Raw genomic sequence first — 22,940 nt, forward strand, 5'->3', positions numbered from 1 at the left:
TGTCCGGAGTTGAAAGCAATTGCGAAACAATAATACTGGGCGACTTCAATATCTGTTTTCAGCAACAAAATAACGGGCTATGCAAAAGGTATAAGCAAATTCTAGGATTAAATAGCTACACCCAACTAATTAATAAACCAACCCGGATCACACAGTTCTCAGCCACCCTAATTGACCACATACTTTGCAACCGCGCTGAGAACATTAGTCAGTCAGGCGTCATTACCACAGGTCTTAGTGATCATTTCATCATTTACTGCACCAGGAAAATCACTAGGGATAGGATAGGCCTACACAGGACAATAAAAATGAGGTCAACTAGAAACTACAGTAAAGAAACACTGGTAAATAGGCTACACAATTGTGACTGGACAGAGATAACAAGTTGCACGGACGTAAACGATGCCTGGGAAAAATTCAAAACAATGTTCACTACCATTCTTAATAATATTGCACCAGTTAAAGAGGTTAGGATTAAACGAAGAACTGAACCCTGGATGACTACTGAGATATTAGATAATATGAAATTCAGAGACCAGCTGCTAAAAAGATTTAAAGCAAACAGACAGGATATTGCAGCACTAAATGAATTCCAAAGGGTGAGGAACAGAGTACAGAGGCTTATAAAAGGAGCAAAGGCAAAGCACTATTGCTCAAAAATTGAAGAATATAAGCATAACCCCAGAAAGCTCTGGCAACAACTAAAACAGTTGGGATATAGCCATAAGCCAGTAGATAGGTCTAACATAGTACTCACTATCGATAATGAGGTATGCCACGAAACATCTAAGGTGGCAAATTGCTTTAATTCCTACTACACATCTGTTGCATCAACACTAGTAAGTAAACTACCAGCTGCATCAAATACCTTTAACACAGACTCTGATAAGTTTCAAACATACTATACCAATAAAGGGGTAACCCCAAACAGTTGTCAACTAGTAAGTGTATCTCATGACTTCATTCAAAAAGAACTAAGCAGGTTAAACCCAACTAAGAGCACAGGCCCTGATAACATCCCATCTAAGTTCCTAAAAGATGGTGCTTTTGAACTGTCAATCCCTATTGCTCACATAATAAATCTATCAATCACCACTAATACCGTACCGGAGGGGTTCAAGGAGGCCAGAGTTACTCCTATCTTCAAGAAAAATAATAGATCTGATGTAAGCAACTATAGACCTGTTAGTATACCCAGTATAATATCTAAAATTCTGGAGAGGGCGGTGTATTCTCAAGTAGTTAAGTACCTTAATGACAACAACATTCTCCATAGCTATCAATCGGGCTTTAGAAGATCCTACTCAACCGACACCTCCCTTATTAATCTGATGGATTACCTGAGAACTGAAATGTCAAAAGGGAACCTCATAGGTATGGTAACCTTAGACCTGCAAAAGGCCTTCGATACTGTCAACCACAATATATTATGTAATAAACTTCAATCTATCGGTATAGATTCTGTAGACTGGTTTAAGTCCTACCTTAGCAACAGGAGACAAATAGTCAAAATCAACAAAACGGAATCAGAACCCCTGCCGATAACATGTGGAGTTCCCCAAGGTAGTATTCTGGGTCCCTTACTATTCTTATGTTATGTCAATGATATGCCTATCAGTGTAAAGTGCAAACTCCTACTGTATGCAGATGACAGTGCTCTGTTAGTGACAGGTAAAGACCCACAAGATATTGCTAATGTTTTAACACTGGAACTGGAGTCCTGCAGCAAATGGTTAGTAGACAACAAACTATCATTACACCTAGGGAAAACTGAAGCCATTCTCTTTGGAATGAAACAAACTGAGAAGGGTAAATAATTTTAATGTTCAGTGTAATGGGGAGTCCATCACTTTGGTTTCATCAGTTAAATATCTGGGAATCCCCTTTGACCCATGCATGTCAGGAGAATTGATAGGGAACAGTGTAGTAAAGAAAGCGAATGCCAGGCTGAAGTTCCTGTATAGACAAGCACAGTGTCTACCTACTGAGGCTCGCAGGACCCTATGTCTAGCCCTTATACAATGCCATATGGATTACGCTTGCTCTTCTTGGTACTCTGCCTTGACAAAAAAACTGAAAGATAGACTGCAAATCACCCAGAACAAAATCGTAAGATTCATCCTGGGGCTGGGACCAAGAGAACATGTAGGCCAGGATGAATTACAGCAGTTGGATATGCTGAATGTTGAAGACAGAGTAAAACAACTGAAGCTAAATCATGTTTATAAAATTGCTCACGAACAGTGTCCAGAATATCTTGCTGTCAATTTTGTCAAGGTTGGGAACCAAAGCAATCATAGTACTAGGGGGAGAGAGCACAACTTTGTAGTACCCACAGTCAGTGGCCAGGCTTCAAACACCTTTTATTGTACAGCAATAAAGGAATGGAACAGACTACCCACAAATGTCAAGGCCAGTCATAGCTTGAACCAGTTCAAGAAGACTGCCAAAAAGTGTCTGATGAATGAAGCAACAGAAAGGGAGGGGAATGATTTTCTATTTTTTAGCTAAAATACGTGTAAATTTTACCTTATCCCTAGTAATGACCCTCGTTTTGTAGATAGTCGTAATGACCCTCGGGTAGTAGATAGTCTTAATGACCCTCGTATTGTAGATAGTCTTAATGACCCTCGTGTAGTAGATAGTCTTTTTAGTATGATAATAAGATGTTATCTTCATTATAGAATAATAAGAAAATATTATAACCTTTATATTATAATAATAAGGTAAAAGGACCCCAATGGAAATAAGTCACTCTGTCTGACTTTTTTGGGTTATCCTAGGTTCTCTACACATATGCTGCTATGTATGATAATTCTATGTAACTGTATTGTGTATACCTGAATAAATTTACTTACTTACTTACTTACTTACTTACTTACTTATCTGTGTACACAGCAATGGCATGAGAATGAGAGTGAAAGTGGTCAAGAAAATGAGAGCGGGCAGCGACCGTAGACAGTTGGGCTTTCGAGCAAGGGAGAGAGAAAGAACAGACTCGAACAGCTGGAACTTCCCAGGGGAGTAGGGAAAAGTGAGATGCTACATGTACATAGAAAGGTGGTAATTGAAGAGAAGACAAGAGCAAATGAAGGCAAAGAAAGAAGGGATGGAGTAAACAGGGGCGGCGAACAAATAAAGAATGTCTACTAATATCAGTGACCATTCTATAAATGGAAGGATTGCGGAGATCATGAGAGCGTACATAGTAGCGAAGGCAATGGGCATCACGGCGATCGGATAAGGATGGAACGTTCGCCTCTGCATAGAGGCTCTCGACAGGGGAAGAGCGAAAAGCACCAAGGCATAAACGTAATCCTTGGTGATGAATGGGGTTAAGGCTAGAGAGAGTAGCAGGAGATGCTGCTGAATAGATCTGGTCACCATAATCAAGTTTCGATAAGATAAGGGTGGAATGTAGGCGAAGGAGGGTTCGACGATCAGCTCCCCATGAAAGATGAGCAAGGGTTTTAAGGAGGTTCAGCCGGCTGTGGCAAGTTGCCTTCAGAGAGGTAATGTGAGGTTTCCAGGATAACCTATGATCAAAGAGGAGGCCCAGAAACTTGACTGTATCACGTTCAGGGATACGGGAGCCATAGAGGTACAAAGGATGATCGGAGATGACAGAGCGTCTAGTGAAAGTAATTTGGTGGGTTTTAGTGCTGGAAAATTTAAACCCACGTGTGGTGGCCCAATTGGAAACACGGTCGACTGCATGCTGGAGAGAAACTGTAATAAGGTGACAGTCAGCGCCTGCACAGGCAATAGCAAAGTCATCAACATGGAGTGATGACCAAATATTTGATGGAAGACTAGAGGCCAAATCATTAATAGCAAGGAGAAAAAGTGTTGTGCTCAGAACACATCCCTGGGGGACACCTTCAGCTTGGATAAAGTCCGGGGAGAGCACATTATTAACCCGAACACGGAAATGCCTGTCAGTTAAAAAGTTCTTAAGAAAGGATGGTAGATTGCCTCGAAGGCCTAAGGAGTGGGCTTGGGCTAAAATATTATACCTCCAAGTTGTGTCATATGCCTTCTCAAGGTCAAAAAATATGGCAATAACTGAGTGGTTATTCGCAAAGGCATTACAAACATACGTATCTATGTAAGCGTAGTAAGGGGTCTATGGTAGAACGTCCCTTACGAAAGCCATATTGACGAGTGGAGAGACTGTTGTGTGTCTCTAAATATCACACTAAACGTCTATTTACTAGGCATTCCATCACTTTGCAAACTGCACTGGTAAGAGCAATGGGACGATAGTGGGAGGTTTCATGTCCCATAGTGCCTGGTTTGCGGAAAGGGAGAACAATGGCGGATTTCCACAGCTGTGGAAGAACTCCTTGTGACCAAATAAGATTGTAAAGGCGTAATAGGATTGCAAGGGCTGACTGATGTAAATGTTGAAGCATACGAATATGAATGTCGTCGGGCCCAGCTGCCGATGATCGGCAAGCTGAGAGTGTTGCCTCCAGTTCTTGAAGTGTAAAAGGCACATTACACTGTTCTTCTCTGAGAGAAGAAAAGTCCAAGGGTGCTAACTCTCTGGCAGACTTTGAGGAAAGAAATGAGGGGCATAGATGGAGTCCCTGAGAAATACAGACCAGATGATTGCCAATTTCATTGGCAACATCTAGTGGGTTTGCTATATCAACACCGGCAACCCGCAGAACAGGAGCCGGGTCAGGAGAATATTTACCACTCAGTTTTCGTACTTTTTTCCAGACTGCACTCAGAGGAAGCAGAGGCGATGGTGGAGACAATCTCGCCAGCAAGTGCGTTTAGCGTCACGGATGACACGGCGAGCGATCGCACGCTTCTGCTTAAATTCAAGAAGTCTCTCTGTGGTTCTATTGTACCAGTACCTGCCCCATGCAGCGCGTTTCAAACGTACTGCATGAGCACAAGCAGGAGACCACCAAGGCACGCATTTCTAAGAATGCCTGCCCGAAGTTTGGGGTATAGAATGAGAAGCTGCGGTTAAAATGGAGGACGAGAAGAGGTGTAAAAGCTCATCGATGGAGGATGAAGAAGGAACCTCTCTAAAAACAGTTAGGTGTGAGTAAAGGTTCCAATTTGCCTGATCAAATTGCCAGCATGGGATGCGAAGAGGTGGTGAATATGAAGGGAAAGTAAGAATGATTGGGAAATGATCGCTGTCATGTAAGTCCAGAAGAACAGACCAAGTGAAGTCTAATGCGGCGGAGGAAGAGCAGACTGAGAGATCGATGCAAGAGAGAATGTGAGTCCGAGGATCAAAATGGGCGTGAGTACCTGTATTTAAAACATGGAGGGGGTGGGTGGCAAGAAAAGCCTCTAACTGAATGCCACGGGAATCACAGTGAGACCCACCCCCCCCAGAGGAAATGGTGGGCATTAAAATCACCAAGTAACAGAATCGGTGGTGGTAATGACGAAACAAGAAAGGCAATATCCGGAATAGATAATGCCCGAGAAGAAGAGAGATATAAAGAACAGAGCGTATACCACCTATGCAAGTGGATACGGGCTGCTGTGTAATGCAGCGAAGTACGAACAAATAGCTGATGGTACGGAATATCAGTGTGTAGAAGAAGGGCACTTTCATTAAAGGTCCCATCAGGAAAAGGATCTGAAGAATACAATAAATTATAGCCTGAGATGGGAGAGATAACAGCAGAGTGTAATTTTGGTTCCTGTAAGCAAACACCAACAGGGACAAACTGGGAGAGTAACATCTGAAGCTCACCCCGATTACCCCTGAGGCCGCGTATATTCCACTGTAAATAGGCCATGATTGGCAATGATAAAGATACCTGAAATCCGCAGGTAAGGGTTCCTACGGACTAGAGGGGTTAGAAAAGTCCACATGCGGAGGCAGTGGAAAATGTTCAAGCAGCAAAGGAACGGTGCGCTGTGAAGAAAGGAGTTGCGCAGCTGGAGTAGAGGAGAGAGAAGGAGCGGAGGGTGGATCAGTGTCCATTGATGGTTTGGTCTCTGCAATATATTCAGAGATTGCTTCAAGTGTTTCAGAATTCAGAGATGTCGTATGGGAGACAATATTGGAAATGGTAGGGGGAGGATGAGTAAAGATTGGAACTGTAATGGACTGTACCAAGGTAGGGGGGGACGGAAGGGTGGAGGGAACTGGAGAAGCGTGGAAGGGGACAGAAGAGGCAGAAACCTGGGAGGTGGCAGAAGAGGAAGAAACTTGGGAGGGAACAGGGGAGGAAGGTACAGTACGAGGAGGAGGGTGAACCTCTACACTTGTAACAGAGCCAGTGAGAGGGGGAGCACCAGGTACAGAGACAGGGAAGGGAAAATGAGGAGGTGGAAGATGGGTAGGAGGTGTTAACGGACCTTTTTTTGACTTTTGAGAAGTAGAGGGACGATTGGGAGGAGGTGTCATACGAGATCTCGTCGCTACTGAGGCTTGTGAGAGAGAACACGAAGAGGCAAGATCAGACTGAGACGTTGAAGTAGGGACGTCTGAGCCGAGGACAGCAAAAGAATTAGCTACAGGAGTGACTATGGGAGAGGTAACCACAGAGGTGGGTGCAGAAGATGGGATACCAGAAGTGGGGGGACGTTTTGAAACACGGGAATAAGAAACACGAGGTAGTCTCCCTTGGAGGCGGAGATGAGAAACTGCCATGGCATAAGGGAGACCTTCTGCCTCTTTGAGGTAACGGATTTCCCTCTCGTTTAAGTAGACTTGACAACGGCGAGAGTACGAAGGGTGAGCCTCATGACAATTAAGGCAAGAGGGAGGTCGATTGCAAGACGTATTAGAATGGTCATCAGCACCACAGACTGGGCATTCGGCGATAGATCTGCAATATTTTGCTGGATGGCCAAATCGCCAGCAATTTCTACACTGTTGCGGTGTAGGGATCACCTTTCGAACTTGTAACCAATGTCCTGCTACATAAACTGAGGATGGGAGTTCACGGCTGTCAAAAGTTAAACAAGCCACATTGCTAGGGTATCGTCTCCGCCCGCGGGCAGGAAGTACGTAAATGTCTACCTTGAGGATTGGGAGATCTTGGAGTTCCAGCTGTTCAAGAATGTCAGTGCCACATGTCTGGAAATTTTGTTGAACTATGGTATGGGGCAGAATGATGGTACCACTACAAGAATTGAGGGAATGATGCTTTTCAATAGTTACAGGAACAGTATCGATATGGGAAAGACGAGAAAGCTCATGAGCCTAGGTAGCATTCTGTACCTGGAGTTTACCTGGAGAGAGTTCCGGGGGTCAACGCCCCCGCGGCCCGGTCTGTGACCGGTCGGTGACGATGCGCATACCGCTCAAGAGCATGAAAAGAAATATCTTTACCAACATGGCGTAGGAGTGCCTTGCCAATACTGTGGTCAGAAAGATAGGCAGTAGAGGAAGTCTGTCGTAAAGTGAAGAATTTAGTCCATTGTGCAGTCTGAAACTGAGCGTGGAAAGGTAGTGAAGGACATGTCAATCTTTTCTGAGAAGAACGAGAAGGTGGAGAAGTATCATCAGCAGGTAATTGTCTTTGTCATTTAGGCATGGGACCAGAGTTGGTCCGACGTGGAACGGGCCGGCGATTCGAAAATTGCCGCACCGTAGAGGGAGAGGCCGGAAGCATAGTCAGAGGAGAGCGAAGGTCAGATAAATCGAAGGAGTCAGTCGAGGCCTCAGTACCTGAAGAGGGTGAGGAAACAGCACCGGCAAGAGGTACAGAGGCATGAGGAGTGTCCGAAGAGTGGTCCAAAGACGAGGCGGGGTCAGAACGGGGTGCGGTATCAAGAAGGGGCCCGGGGGTAGCAGGTTCATGGACTAGGGCTGCCATGGTTAGGTTACTTCTTTCTTTTTGTTTTTAAGAAAAAAAAAGAAGAAAAGAAAATAGAAATAAAAAAAGAATAAAAAAAGGGGGTCCGGGGAGGGATAGTTCCTAGGAGGAATGAAAGGGCCAGAAATCTCCCTCCGCGCCCAAGAGGACCTCAGCACCGCAAGTAGCGCAGATGCAGCATGGAATCCGTGCCATACCCTACCCATCATGCCAGTAAACCGGCAATCCGGGATAGCAACCTCACATCTGCCGAGCTACCTCGGTGGACAAAAGAGAGGGCGGCCGGAAATCCGCCACAAAGCATACCTCCTTCGGCCACCACCCCCGGAATCCGAAAGGTGGCTTCCAAAGATACACCCGTCGCCCGAGAGACACTCAAAGCCACCCTCCGGGATACCGGAGAGGGATCAGGACATCCCCAGGCAATCCAGATTCCACGGCAAACTACGCCACCGCCAAGAACCTCAACGGAATGGGATGGACCCCGGTACCCTTTCCCCTACCTAGGAACTAGCGTGCCTGTGGAAAAAAAAAAAAAAAAAAAAAAGGCCAAAAAGGAAGGGCAAAGGGAAGGGGTGGGGAAGAGGAGGAGGAAAGGAAAAAGGGGAGGATGGGGAGGATGGGATAGGGAACGGGGGATTGGGGGGTAATTAGGTTCGGTCTGAGGAAGTAGACCGACAGGTCTAATTCCTCAGACCAAGAGCCTCTTCACTACGCCAAGGAGCCCCCCTTGAAGAGGCCTTTCACTGTAGCCCCTGACTTTGTTTACTATTATTCTGTGTTCTGTTTGTCAGGAAGTTTTAGATCCATTTACCAACTTTTCCTGTCATTCCTTTACTACACATTTTGTGCACTATTACACCATGATCCCACTTGCTGAAGGCTTTTGCAAACTCTGAGGAACTCAAATGACCTAATGTCTCACCCCGAAGAGATACTATATGCCATACTCCAGTTATACTACATCTTTAATGTGTTTGTCCTGCAGAGCATCCAAGACCATGTCATAGTGCTCTAAACTCATTCTACCCTGTGTTGTGCAATAGATGGATATCTAAGCGAGTGGCAATCTTGCTTCTTAGAACCCTTTCCAAGATTTTTATGATGTGGGACTTTAGTGTTACTGGTACGTAATTCTTTGCAACTGCTTTACTGCCACTTTTGTGCAATTGGACTGTCTTGTTTTTAGTGACTATGGGATGACCCCTGTTCATGCTCCCTCTCTATGAACATTAAAATGGTATAAAATACCGACAGGTTGTTAGGTAAGACATGCAACAGTTAGGTATCTTTATTTCGAAACGTTTCGCCTACACAGTAGGCTTCTTCAATCGGGTACAGAAAAGGTGTTTCAGACTATGGAACAATGCTCTTCTCCAGACTGAGGGACTGACCACCTCAAACTTCAAGGGTGATGGACTGATTACATCGTCTTCAAGTATCTTCTGCTTCTATCAATTTTTCTGTACTCGACTGAAGAAGCCTACTGTGTAGGCGAAACGTTTCGAAATAAAGATACCTAACTGTTGCATGTGTCTTACCTAACTCCCTCTCTATAGAATACTTGAGGCACATGCAAGGGGCTTCTTGCAGTTCCTGATGAACACCGAGTTCCACGAGTCCAGGCATGAGGCAGAGTGCATAGGCATGTAATTTATTGCTTTTTCAAAGTCTTGTGGTGTTAGGATAATATCAGAAATTTTTAAATTAGTCAATTTTTTGAATTTCGGCCATAAAAAATTCATTTAGAGTGTCAGCTCTTAAGTCTGGTTAACGGCTCACTAAATGCTGAGTCATAGGGGACTTGAGTATCTCTCATTTCTTTGCTGTCATCTGTGTAAGTCCCATCTCGTCTAGGCAAGGGTTCAATACTGGGTGTTTTTGCCCTAGATTTGTGTTTCTTTCAGTTTCATTTATGGCTAAGTTCTTCCTGTATTTTTTGTCTCCTGTATGATTCCTTAAGCTAAAGTTCGATATTTGCTATTTCTCCGACCAGCGCCTCATTTTGTATTTCAGATATACTGGCCCCCTCTCAGCAACTCTGTGATTCTTCGCCTTCGCCTGTATAGGGAGCGTCTCTCTCTCTCTCTAGTTTACATTTTTTCCCCTTAAAGGAATGTGCCTTGAGCCCATTTCATTTAGGACATAGTTGATTTGATCCCACTCTATGCTTTTGTTATTAAGTTGAATTTGGTGAAGGCACCTCATAACTGATCACCTTATGCTGGTCAGGAGCCCTGCACGTGCATATCTGTACTTCAGTTATGTTATGATGTGAGTGTATTGTCTTTGATACTGTTATATTTCATATCAGATCATTATTAGTGTAGATGAGGTCAAGTATATTTTCCAGCCTTGTTGGCTCCACTATTTGCTGATATAAGGTGAATTTGTTGGAGATTTAATAGCTCGTGTGTGTGTGAATTTTCATCTGAGCTGTCTCCTGGGGTGATCTCTGCTAAAAAATTTGCTACATTCCTCCATTTTAGGTGTCTTAAGTCGAAATCACCCAGTAGCAAGATGTTTGACACAGCGGTTGGGAGATTTTCCAGTGGTCAGTTTTCAGAAGCTGTTCCTGGAATTGTTGGGAAGTTGCATCCAGAGGCTTATATACAACCACAATGACAGGGTCTTGGTTTTCAGTCTTTACTGCCAAAACTTCAACTACATTATTGGAGGTGTTTAGTAATTTCAAGCAAATTAGCAACTGACACACAGGCCAACCTCCTTCCCTTGTTGCCCATTTATACTGTCACATGTGAATAAGTTACAATCTAAGATCCATGCTATGTTGTCAATGTGATCTTTCATGCGAGTCTCTGTGAAAGCTACAAACACTGCATTTCACTCTGTGAGCAGTCTACTAATGAAAGGTATTTTGTTGTTTGTTGATGGCTTTAGACCCTGTATATTTGCTGTATTCACAACCCAAGCTTCACACCCATATAAGAGTGTTGGTACTACTGTACTTTCATACATTTCCTTCTTTGCCTCCATAGATAATGTCTTTTGTCTCCACATATACCTCAACGCACCACTCGCCTTTTTTTCCTCATCAATTCCATGATTAACCTCATCCTTCATAAATCTATGGTAATTAATTTCTTATGAACAAATGACTCACTTTGGACTGACAGTGAGGATGCATGAAGTGGAAAGCAGAGTTTCAACCGGTAGCTGGATTTACCTTAGATATCAGTCATGCATCCTGACTGGAAAGCGAAAGAGTAGTGACACTGATACCAAAGTTCCAGGGAAAGAGAAATCTATGACCAATGAGACGAAACCTGACAGTGTTCTGAAAAGAACGAGACAGTTATTAACATAGTAAATGCGAGTGGCGCAAATGACTTAAGTTTTGTTTTGTTGTACATGCAATGTTAAAGGGACATTGAAGGTAAAACAATGGGTAAAAATTAGCTGAACTTAGATATGGAAAAATTAAGAGTTAATTAAGGAACACATTAATTCATTTTACATTGGTTCTTATGGGATAAAAGAATCAAAGTACCAGATATAAGGCTCACAATCAATTTTTGGTGAATACATTATCATAAGTTGGAGCTCTTACTATTTAGTTTTACTGTATACTGAAAATTCCTTGGAAATATACAATGAATGAACCACAAGTAAACTAGTATTGGCAATAAATCATTTTTATTCATGATTACAATAATAAAATAGTCCATTAAGTCACATTTGTTCAAAGTAGCAACAGCTTTCACATACATGAACTATCTTCAAAATAATTAACAATCCATTTTATATACAATATATACTTCCTTGCAAGATCTTTTTATATAGTTACTGAAAATATAATATTTCAGGCATTTACCACAAAGTTCATGACAAGCCCAACAATGATGCAAGCTGCTGGTAGCTCCTCTCCATTGCAAAGTTCTTGACAAACCCAGCAATGATGCAAGCTCCTTCACATAACACAAATAACAAGGGTTACATGGACCTGACGATCTGTTGGAGTGTGAGCAGGGTAATATTTAGTGAAGGGATTCAGGGAAACCGGTTATTTTCATATAGTCGGACTTGAGTCCTGGAAATGGGAAGTACAATGCCTGCACTTTAAAGGAGGGGTTTGGGATATTGGCAGTTTGGAGGGATATGTTGTGTATCTTTATATGTGTATGCTTCTAGACTGTTGTATTCTGAGCACCTCTGCAAAAACAGTGATAATGTGCGAGTGTGGTGAAAGTGTTGAATGATGATGAAAGTATTTTCTTTTTGGGGATTTTCTTTCTTTTTTGGGTCACCCTGCCTCGGTGGGAGACGGCCGACTTGTTGAAAAAAAAAAAAAAAAAAAAAACATGGATCTACATTTTTTCCTTTTTCTTTACAAGTTAAGCAAACATCAAAACACAGGTGTAGAGTGCAGATTACATCTCCAAAAGTTTGGCAATCATTACACAAGATACATATAACCTTGAAGAAAAACTTATGAAAAACAAAAACACATTAGTAAGGCAGTACAAAGACATCAACATCAGTGTACAGGTGGCACATAAACTGTATTTCTTTGCCTTATCTGTGTTTTGCATATATTAAAAACTATTATTTACAATACAGTGTTTAAGTGATTGCTGGTCTACTCAATTTTTGAAAATAAATGTTCTAGGGTTTGTCTGTTTGACTTTGCTAACTGAAGGTCTGGCTTTCTCTAATTGGCCTGCTTACCTCTCAGGACTTTTTTGACCTCTTTGATTTATCTTCTAATTGGTTTGTTGACCTCTCCGAAGGACTTTTTGATCTACTTAATTTACCTAATGCCATATGTGACACATCTGTCGACTTTTCAGATCTACTCAGTGATCTTTCCGAACTAACTTTTAACTTCTTAGATCTACTTCTCGACCTTTTAGAATGGCTTCTTTTCCTTTTGGTCCTACTTCTTGACCTTTTTGATCTACTACTTCTCGACCTCTTACTTCGACTTCTTGATCTTCTAGATTTACTTTTCACCATAGATGACTGCCTTCTTGATGAATCATCACTTCCCGAGCTCCTTGTGTCACTTGATGATCTGGACCTGCGAGTACTCTTTGCTGAACCTCTTCGCCTGGACTTTGAGTTTCTTTGCGAGCGCACTCTAGACAAAAAAGATTACACACTCAACGTACTGAATTATAAGCAATAATCATATACAAAATATAAAATGAAGTACTGTCTGCAGCTGAAACTTTAGTAACAGATCTTTTATACAATCTAATATCATCTATGTTAATCTGAAAAGTTAAAATCTGCTATGTCATAAATCTATTACAGTAGGAGTAATGAAGTTCACCTGTGAAAATGCTTTGGTGTCTGAGAACTTCTCAGATATTCAGTCAACAGCAAATCCTGGTCGGCGCGCCAGAAAGCATTACCTGGATTACGATAGGCGTGTAGAAAGTTGCACTGGCCCCCTTTAGGGCATCGCTGCCGCCAAAATAATCCTGTAATTAAGAAGAGATATAAAAGCCCCTTAATTTTTATTTAATCTTTTTTAAGAAAGATGCTTCTTTACTTACTAACCTGGCATGGCAGAGATCTGCTGAATAACCAAGTTATCAAAAATCAAATCTGAATTGTATAAAAGAAGAAAATATTCCAATCCTCAATTTTAACAGCTTTAGTTGAGTAACTAAAGCTGTTAAATAAATTAAATACTGTTTTGGTGACATGACAGCAAAGGAAAACCAATGATTTTAATTGCCTTGTGCTTTTTTTTATTTTATTTAGTCACTTCTTGCAGCATATAGCTATACAAAAGTCTATACAAAAAGTCTATACAAAAATTGTAGCAAAGAACATAGATAACGTCTTCATTCTCTCACAAAACACACTACTCACCACACAAGGCAGATTTCCATCTCTCTATGGTTACAAAAAGGCAAGTAAGTTGACGACCAGCATACCATCGCCCATTAAACACCGCTCTTGCCTCTAAAGCATCTTCCTCTTTTGAATACTGTACATAAACATTACCACGCAAGTGAGAGCTGGTATTGCAGCAAACTTTAAACTGAATCACATTTCCACAGCGTTGGAATTCTGGTAGTGTGTCATCGAAGAAGTCCCTAAGAGGAAGAAATACAAAATGAGGTCACTATACTGTATATAAATGAAGATCTTTGGTCTGTATATAAATTACACCTTGGGTAAGCCAAATTTCTACCTTGACATCTCATTCACTATGCATCATCCTCAAAATTAGGTTGTTCAGAGTACTGCAATTTAAATGTACATATTCTTATCGCCATAGTCAATACACTTGCTACTTGCATGGTTTTCAACCCAGAGTATCTTAAACTTGAATTATTTTATAATCTTTTTATGCAGGCCATGTCCCTAAAATTTAAAAACCATTTTCTTTAATGTTTAAACCAAATCTACGAGGATAAGCTGTAGATGTATCACACATAATTATAAGGGTGCCAATTCAAAGCCAATTCCGTGACCTCCAAAATTTAACAGCTCATTTTTGTACTGTAAGCCATGCAAGTTGCAAGAGGTGACCAAAATGCCGGGAACAAGGGGGCTAATAACCTCCTCCTCCTGTATAAGTCACTAAATGTGAAAAGGAGAAACTTTCATTTCTTCTTTTTCGGGTCACCATGCCTTGGTGAGAGACGGTTGGTGTGTTAAAAAAATATATACATTATCAAACATGAAAAAAGTGATCTAGTAATTAACATCTGGTTTGACTCACCTAAAATGTTCATAAGTTTCAGAGTCTGTATATTCCAAAGCAACATCGACATCATTCCCATCAAAAGATAACTGTTCCATGCCAAAATGAGAATACATATTGGGGAGTAATAATGTCTGGCTGCTTTCAGGGTAGTCATGTTCTCTGCAGTGAAGAGATTCCATGTAAATAATCAGATTAGTACAGTACATGCATAGGCCTTAATGCTGAAGGGTTCTTGATCTAAGGAGTTAGAGCTATCCTCCACTTTCTTGGATCAAACCTGATTACCTTCCTTTGTTCATGCACTGTATAAGCCCTACAGGTTTAGTGTTTCCCCAATACATATACAGCTAGGTCTTGATCAGTGCAAATAATGAATCCTGTGGAGTGGTCACATTATTTGAATTTGCACTAATCAAGTTAGGTGTCCCGTAGCTCAATCGCTAGCACACTCAGCACACACTCAGCTCACACACCGAGGTCCAGGGTTCAAATCTCCTCTGGTACGGCTGGAAAACATTAGGGACATGTTTCCATAAGACACCTGCTGTCCCTGTCCCTCTTCACCCATCAGTTTAAAATGGGTACCTGGGTGTTAGTCGACTAGTTTGGGTTGCATCCTGGGACAAAACTGACCTAATTTGCCCGAAATACTCAGCATAACAAGGGGCTTTCTATATAGTAGTATGTCATTGATGTCAGCTAGGCTTGTATACTATGTACACGTACTTGTAGTAAATAAAAATATTATTATATACACAACCTGAAGAGTTTGGGATAAAAACTAGCATCGATTAATTTTGCACTAAATCAAAATTCACACTATTCAAACTTGCACTAATCGAGACCTGTCTGTACTGTAAATATCTGATTAAAAAGTGATATTGACAGATTTCAAATATTAATGATTTTACCTTAAGACTCCAATTTTTGCACAATTTTTGTCATGCATGCATAATGATAATACTTGTATACTGGAAATACAATACTGTACAATTTAATCTTATCTTAAACTTTGGATATTCATAACATCTCTGCAACTACTCCATTCAAATTTATATGCATGAAGTTAATAAATAAAGTGCTATTGGTTAAACAAGTGACTTATGCTTTTACTCGATTCACAATATTTACATACATTTAGTGGTAATAAGTACAAATTGTAAGACATTAACTAACCAGAGTTAATATTGAGCAACAAAAGATGGTTAAAAAAACAAAAAGTAAACATTGAATGAAAGATGGTGAACGAGTTTCCTCTCTTAGTTTTGGCGGGATGAGGGGGGGGGGGGTTCCCTACTTCTGTGCTTGATAGAAGTGTTGAAAAAAAAAAATATAAGACCAAACTATTGTTCAAACTCACTCTTTCACACAGATCCTGACATTAGATCAGGTTAGTTATTATACCAGATACTGAAGGTCAACAAAAACAAAGATTTCACAATGATGTCAATATAACAAGACAAACGAGCAGGAATAGCAGGGGTGCCAACACCCATCTCAAATAAGTTCTGAAACCCTTAACAGATTTTTAACTGTAAATGGCTTGAATTTGCTGGGAGAAAAAAATTTTTCATAACTAGTCTTTGCCTGAAATGCTCAGGCATGCTAGTGGCTTTCTTTGTGCTTAACAGTATTTTATACGTAAATCACACACTGTAAACTTTGTAAAGAAATAAAAAATTTAAATTTGAATTTGTCAAAGTTTCTGAATGCTGCTCGTATTTAAGTACTATTCAGGGGACAGATTTAAGATGTAATGCATAAAAATACATCGTCTTAATTAAACTTTTAATAAAACATGTTGGTTATAACATTACATGCCAACCTTTAAATTCTTAAGAAGTTTCTCATGTAAATTACAGTATTAATGAACCAACAGTAACATTAAAGACTACAAATAAAGTAACATCTCACAAATTTACCTAGAACACTGAATACCAAAACGGCAAGCTCCAGTTTTGGAAAAGAAGGGGCAAGGCTCTCCTTTCTGCCGAGTAATGTCCCATCGAGTGTATCCTGGTGGAGGTTCTGGATTGTGTAGCTCTTCACCCTCCTTCTGTAAAATACAAGCAGACTAAAAATATGCTTTCTGCACTATTAATGAATGAAATAAACATTCATTTGGGTTATCCTAGGTAATCTACAAATATGCTGCTATGTATGATAATTTATGTAACTATTTATGTGTATCTAGGTAGTAGGTTGGTAGACAGCAACTGCCCAGGGAGGTACTACAGTCCTGCCAAGTGAGTAAAACAAAAGCCTGTAATTGTTTTACATGATGGTAGGATTGCTGGTGTCCATTTTTCTGTCTCATAAACATGCAAGGTTTTAGGTACATCTTGCTACTTCTACTTACACTTAGGTCACACTACACATACATGTACAAGCATATATATACACATCCCTCTGGGTTTTCTTCTGTTTTCTTACTAGTTCTTGTTCTTGTTTATTTTCTCTTACCTCCATGGGGAAGTGGAACAGAATTCTTCCTCCGTAAGCCATGCGTGTTGTAGGAAGCGACTAAAATGCCGGGAGCAAGGGACTAGTAACCTCTTCTCCTGTATATATTACTAAATGTAAAAGGAGAAACTTTCGTTTTTCCTTTAGGGCCACCCTGCCTCGGTGGGATACAGCCGGTGTGTTGAAAGAAAGATTTATGTGTATCTATCCCCACAAAGTTACTTACTGACCCATGAAATTGTAATAACACAAATTACAGAATGGGTGGGGTCCAAACTCATTACAGAAAAGTCCAAAAATTTGCAAGCATATTGCCCTGCAAGTGTTAGGACTCGCCTGCCATGGGTGCCATGGGTTTGAGCCTCACCCGTTCTGTAATTTACTGTATATTACTGTGTGTGAGATCAGTGGCAGACCTACATTTTTGGGGCCCTGAAGCTTGAACTGTTTTGGGGCACCCCTTTGTAACCCCTTCTCATACTGCAGATCCAAAAATTTTAGGCAATGTGGACTACAGTTGCTTCTGGGACCCCTCCGGGAAGGGCCTTGAAGCTTTAGCTTCATTAGTTTCATAGTAGATCCATCGCTGTGTATATTATTTTGTTTTGGTGCAGAAATAAAGATCGGAATATCAAGGCAATTCACAAAATACATTTCTATCAGTGCACAGATCTTTTAAAAAAAATAAAGAACAATTTTTGTGGCAGTTTGGTTAGTCTGACAAACTCTGCCTATTTGGAAGACAATTACTACAGTGAATACTAAGTGCATTTTTATCATTGTCAACATTATTTTCATTTTTTATTCGATGAACAGGCTGTATCCCACCAAGGCAGGGTAACCCTTTCACATGTAAACTATATTTCATGTAAAGTACTTTGGGTCACTAGATAGTACCACAATTTCAAGAGTTTCAGAAAGCTCATGGCCCTGGCAATACTGGTTTAACAGGGCGCAAAGCTTGAAAACTACAGGAGCAATACAACTCCCTTCACAAGGTTAAACAACAAAACAAGAATGAAGGGTCTAACTACGACCACTAACCTCTCCGAGACTTCCGGTAGCGGCTTGTAGTAAGGCAGTCTGTTTGGATGGATATAGCCAAACAATTGGTTACTAAGCTGTAAGACTGAGTTAAGGCAAAATTATAAATACATTTATATAGTAAAATACCCTAAATAAAAATACTTTATACATGTATTTAGATAAAAGACAAAAATTCTGCTAATTCACTACTGTATAAAGAACATATACAGTGGAACCTCAAATATCGAACTTTCTTTGGTCCAGAAGGCTGTTCGAGTGCCACTACCGAACGAATTTATTCCCATCAGGAATAATGTAAATTAGATTAGACCATTTAAGACCCTAAAAAATACACTTATAAAAGCACTTACAAAAATACACTTACATAATTGGTTGAGTTGGGAGCAGTTCGATTTTTGAGGTTCCACTGTATCAAGAATATAGTCAAAATATAAATGCAAAGTGCAGTAAATGAGATCTCGTAAATATTATCAAATGTACTTAACATTCTGATATATAACATCTCCTAAATACATTATAAAAACCATAGACAGTTTCAACATTTTTGTATTTGGAGTAGATCACAAGTAATGAAGAACATCAAAGACCTTAGTAGGTAAATGTGATTAAATGTATATCTCGATGTGCAAAGCTTTTTACAAGAAAATTACTAGGAATTTTTCAAGAGGTCATATCACAAACATGAGTTTAATAAATACAATTATACTAGAGCAAAGGCTTCAAACTAACAAGGACCTGCCTTGTATGGGCCAGTAGGCCTTCTGCAGTGTTCCTCCATTCTTATGTTCTATCATTACTAAAGATATAGAAATCAAATTTTTACAATAAATGGTATATAAAGGATATTTTTACTATTTCCTTGAGCCACACCTGTTCCTCTTTCTTTTTTTCCTCTTCTTCCCTCTCCTTCTTCTGTTTCTCTTCCCACTCTTTCTTTATCAATGCCTGAAAGAAAAACAAAAAAAGGGAAAAAGAGATATGAGAAATGGGTAATTTCATAAAACCATTATTTTTTAACAACCCCTAACAGGGTTAAAATTCACAAGGCCATGGGGGCACTGATCCACGAAACCCTCTCCTACAGTTAGGAGGCATAGCAATAACCCTAGCCGAAATTAGTAATGGAACCAGATTAGCGATTGCCAGATCAGTGATGGCCAACCTGTATGTCTATTTTTTTTGTTTTTTTTTTGTTTTTTGTTTTTTGGCAATTAATATCCTTGGCTAATTTCAGGGCCAAGTTCAATAAAAGGTATACTACAAACCCCAGGATGCCACCCACAACATTCTAAGGTAAACTACAATCCCCAAGATGCCACCCACAACAATCTAGGGTACACTACAAACCCTAGGATGCCACCCAGAAAAATTGGCTAACACCCAGGGACCTATTTACAGCTAGACAAACAAGGAAAACTCTCGTGTCTCAACATGCCTGGGACTGAATGGGGAGTCTTGAGTTGTGAGTCAAAAACACTAGCACCTTATGGGCTATTTTAGTGCACAGCTCAGGGAGTGACTAAGACACATGAACAACAATCTGCCTACACAGAAGGCTTCCTCGGTTTTCAACAAAGTACCGTATTTCGCAGCTTATTAAACGCATTTTTTTTTCCATAAAATGTCTCCAACCCCCCCCCCCCCCTGCGTCCTATAAACTGTAGGTCAGTGGCAGGAGCTGTAAGTTTGGGGTGGACTGTAGCTTTCCCAGTTACGTCCAATGCCAAGCCATTTAAACTAAAACAAGTCCAGTGTTTCAAAATTGTTTTGAGACGAGCTATTTATCAAATATGGATACTGTACTGGGATACTGACAGAAAACGAAATTCTTCCTTAAGTAACACCTTCCTTTCTTATATCTTAAGCTACTGAAGTCACCAAGCAGCGTCATTTATGGTAGGCACTTTAAAATAATGCTACCGTATACTACGCTATTGTTAGCACAAGATGGGTATTTTCACTATTACTAGGTACCAGTAATCATATTTACCATATGTTATGGTACAACAGCTGAAGCAGCCATTTTTGTTTATACCGATAGTCACTGACAATGACGCATCAGTATGCGCTTTGGGAGCCTCACTATATAAAGTTGTGCACACAGCAGCAACTCAGCCACCAACAACTGTTTCACCAGTTCAGATTGAGAGATCATCAGGGTGCTCAGGTGAGCACTAGGCCTATCCTATGTTTTGACCTACCCATAAATCAAATGTAACCTTATTTCTGTATGTAAAATTACCATAGGTTTCAGTAGAGTAAATATTAGTTGGTATTAGGCACTCTTAACTTTTTTTTTTCTGATTATTACCTTCTAAATTGGGATGCGTCTAATACATCTGAGAGTCTCACAAGCCACGAAATATGGTATATTAGTCACCTCTGTATTCAACTGAAGAAGCACAGGCAAAATATCTCTGCAATAAAGGTACCTAAATGTTACACATGTCTTATTCATCTACTAGTTGGTATTATATACCATTAATGCAATGAAAGCATAGAGGGCCTGGACTCTCAAGTACAGTACAGTATTTTATACGTACAATGCACGTTATGATACATCTCTCTCGTATTAATTCTAGAAGGCACATTCAGTGCTTTGAGGTGGTCCTGGTAGTTTAAGTAGTGATCAATTTAATGTCAACTTTGAAAAGTACTGTCACTGGGGGTGGTATCTACTGTTCTGGAGGCTCTTGTACAAGACTATTGTATAAAAAAATAAAAATATACTGTAATTCATTATGTATGGAAATGACCATACAGTATTTTATAACAAAAGCACAACTATTCATATAAAAGCATACATAGGGGCAAACTAAATTATCACCTCCTGTTTCTCCTGCTGTTCTTTTTGCAGAAGTCGTTTCCGTTTCTCCCTCAAAAATTTGGAGTGAAGGGCAGCATCACGCAACTGCCATTCTTCTTTCCTCCTTGCAGCATCCTCCTCTTCCATCTGTCGGGCTTCCTCTTCCAGCAATTCTAATCTCTCTAGTTCTGCCACAAAGGTAGGGTCCTGCAGTAATGCTGCTTGTTCTGTAAAACATACAAGAGGTAATTAAAAGCTCTTAGCTGACTATGCACTAGTCTGCCCGAAATGCCCTGGCATGATAGTGGCATTCTTTGTACTTAACAAATCAAAATTGTAATCACAAAATTTTTATCTATCTTTAAATGCATTAGGTTAGTAGGAGTACTGTGACGTTACTGCATTAAGGCAATCGAAGAAGCGTCCCCAATTTCCTATAAAAATCATCAATATTGTAACACCGCATTTTATCACCTCAGTAATGAAAGAATTCTAATTTTCACATTAATGTATGCAAGAGGTACCATGGTGCTGGTGAAAGGCACATGATACAAGAAATAAATTCCTCAACCACCGTATGACACTTAAGAGTTTAGTGCTTCCCATAATATAATAATGGAGCATATTGATAGAGGAATGTAATTAAGGTATATAGTAACTAATCCTAGGTAGTAGGTTGGTAGACAGCAACCGCCATGGGAGGTATTACCATCCTGCCAAGTGAGTGTAAAACGAAAGCCTGTAATTGTTTTACATGATGGTACGATTGCTGGTGTCCTTTTTTTCTGTCTCATAAACTTGCAAGATTTCAGGTACGTCTTACTACTTCTACTTACACTTAGGTCACACTACACATACATGTACAAGCATATATATACACACACCCCTCTGGGTTTTCTGCTATTTTCTTTCTAGTTCTTGTTCTTGTTTATTTCCTCTTATCTCCATGGGGAAGTGGAACAGAATTCTTCCTCCGTAAGCCATGCGTGTTGTAAGAGGCAACTAAAATGCCGGGATCAAGGGGCTAGTAACCCCTTCTCCTGTATAAATTACTAAATTTAAAAAGAGAAACTTTTTTTTTTTTTTTTGGGGGGGGGGGCCACCCTGCCTCGGTGGGATACGGCCAGTTTGTTGAAAGAAAGAAAGAAGAAAGTAACTAATGTACTGAGTAGTGAACATCAATTTTAAATATTAGCTTTTAAAATGCATTTTAGAGCTGGACGTTATTTTGTTCACTTAGTGGTCACGAGCCTTTATTGTGTGTATCTGTCAGAGTCTTTGGGAATGTGTCCTTCCACAAATACGAAAAATTTTCTGTAAAAAACAGCTGGAAAGAATAAGGTAACGTAAGGCTGAATATGGTGGATCTACAGTAAAGATGTAATTCATTATAATTTGTTTTTAGTTTAGCAAACAATGACCCAAATATTATGAAAAGCTTAGTAGTAATACAATATAATATTCCTCAAGTAAATGATCTGGGGAGTTAAACACCATTAGAAGTATGGCATCAATTTGAAAATCAAGTACATATAACCTATATGCAAAACTTAAGTTATGACAAATAATCATTATTATACAATGTACCAGGAATAGTCAATAAGAGTGGGTTTTAGCTCAATGGTAGCACATTCAGCTCACAACAGAAGAAGCCGAGTTCAATTCAGGGGTGGGTGGAGATGCTGGGCATGATTCCCGACCATTGTAGGTCGCATCCTGGGAAGTGTGGTATTGCAGTGTACATTAGATAGGATAGGGTTCTGAAATAAGCTGAAGCAGGATAACGTCTTCTGGCCTATGAATTTAAGTGTAAAAAAAAGGTGAATGACAGATTAGGAGCACATTAAAAAATAAAAGGAACGCCTGTGTATTCATATAAATATAATACATAAAGCAAATCAATCATCGTACCTTCTTGATATTTTAGATCCCTTTCCCGAGCCCTGCGCTGGCGACGCTGGCATCTCCTTTCTTTCTTCACTATACGTCGCCATAACTGATGACTGAGAATAAAAAATTAAGAAAGATTAAACAACATAGTACTAAGTATTAGGTGTGATCAATATTGACATTAGTTTTTGCCTGTTATAACTGTTATGGCTGATTAGTTTTTCTGCCAAAGTGGATG

The 22,940-nt window shown here is 40.1% G+C and overlaps 1 protein-coding gene across 3 annotated transcripts in view; it reads right to left on the reverse strand.

The window, feature by feature from the left end:
- Positions 1–10,848: 10,848 nt before the first annotated feature.
- The window catches only part of LOC128697592 (U2 small nuclear ribonucleoprotein auxiliary factor 35 kDa subunit-related protein 2), an 87,062-nt gene continuing 74,970 nt past the window's right edge, over positions 10,849–22,940 (reverse strand). For 2 of the 3 annotated variants that reach the window (XM_053789427.2, XM_053789426.2), the window contains exons 3-11: positions 22,724–22,815; positions 20,834–21,039; positions 18,877–18,951; positions 18,004–18,042; positions 16,419–16,552; positions 14,512–14,655; positions 13,653–13,879; positions 13,105–13,255; positions 10,851–12,909 (exon numbers count right to left, since the gene is read on the reverse strand). In XM_053789427.2, the coding sequence (XP_053645402.1) occupies positions 12,501–12,909; positions 13,105–13,255; positions 13,653–13,879; positions 14,512–14,655; positions 16,419–16,552; positions 18,004–18,042; positions 18,877–18,951; positions 20,834–21,039; positions 22,724–22,815 (1,477 nt within the window). In that variant the 3' untranslated portion in view covers positions 10,851–12,500. Of the gene's footprint in view, positions 12,910–13,104; positions 13,256–13,652; positions 13,880–14,511; positions 14,656–16,418; positions 16,553–18,003; positions 18,043–18,876; positions 18,952–20,833; positions 21,040–22,723; positions 22,816–22,940 lie in introns of all 3 variants that reach the window. The other variant, XM_053789428.2, reaches the window with a different exon arrangement.

This window comes from Cherax quadricarinatus, chromosome 44 (assembly GCF_038502225.1).
Source record: "Cherax quadricarinatus isolate ZL_2023a chromosome 44, ASM3850222v1, whole genome shotgun sequence".
NCBI lineage: Eukaryota > Metazoa > Arthropoda > Malacostraca > Decapoda > Parastacidae > Cherax > Cherax quadricarinatus.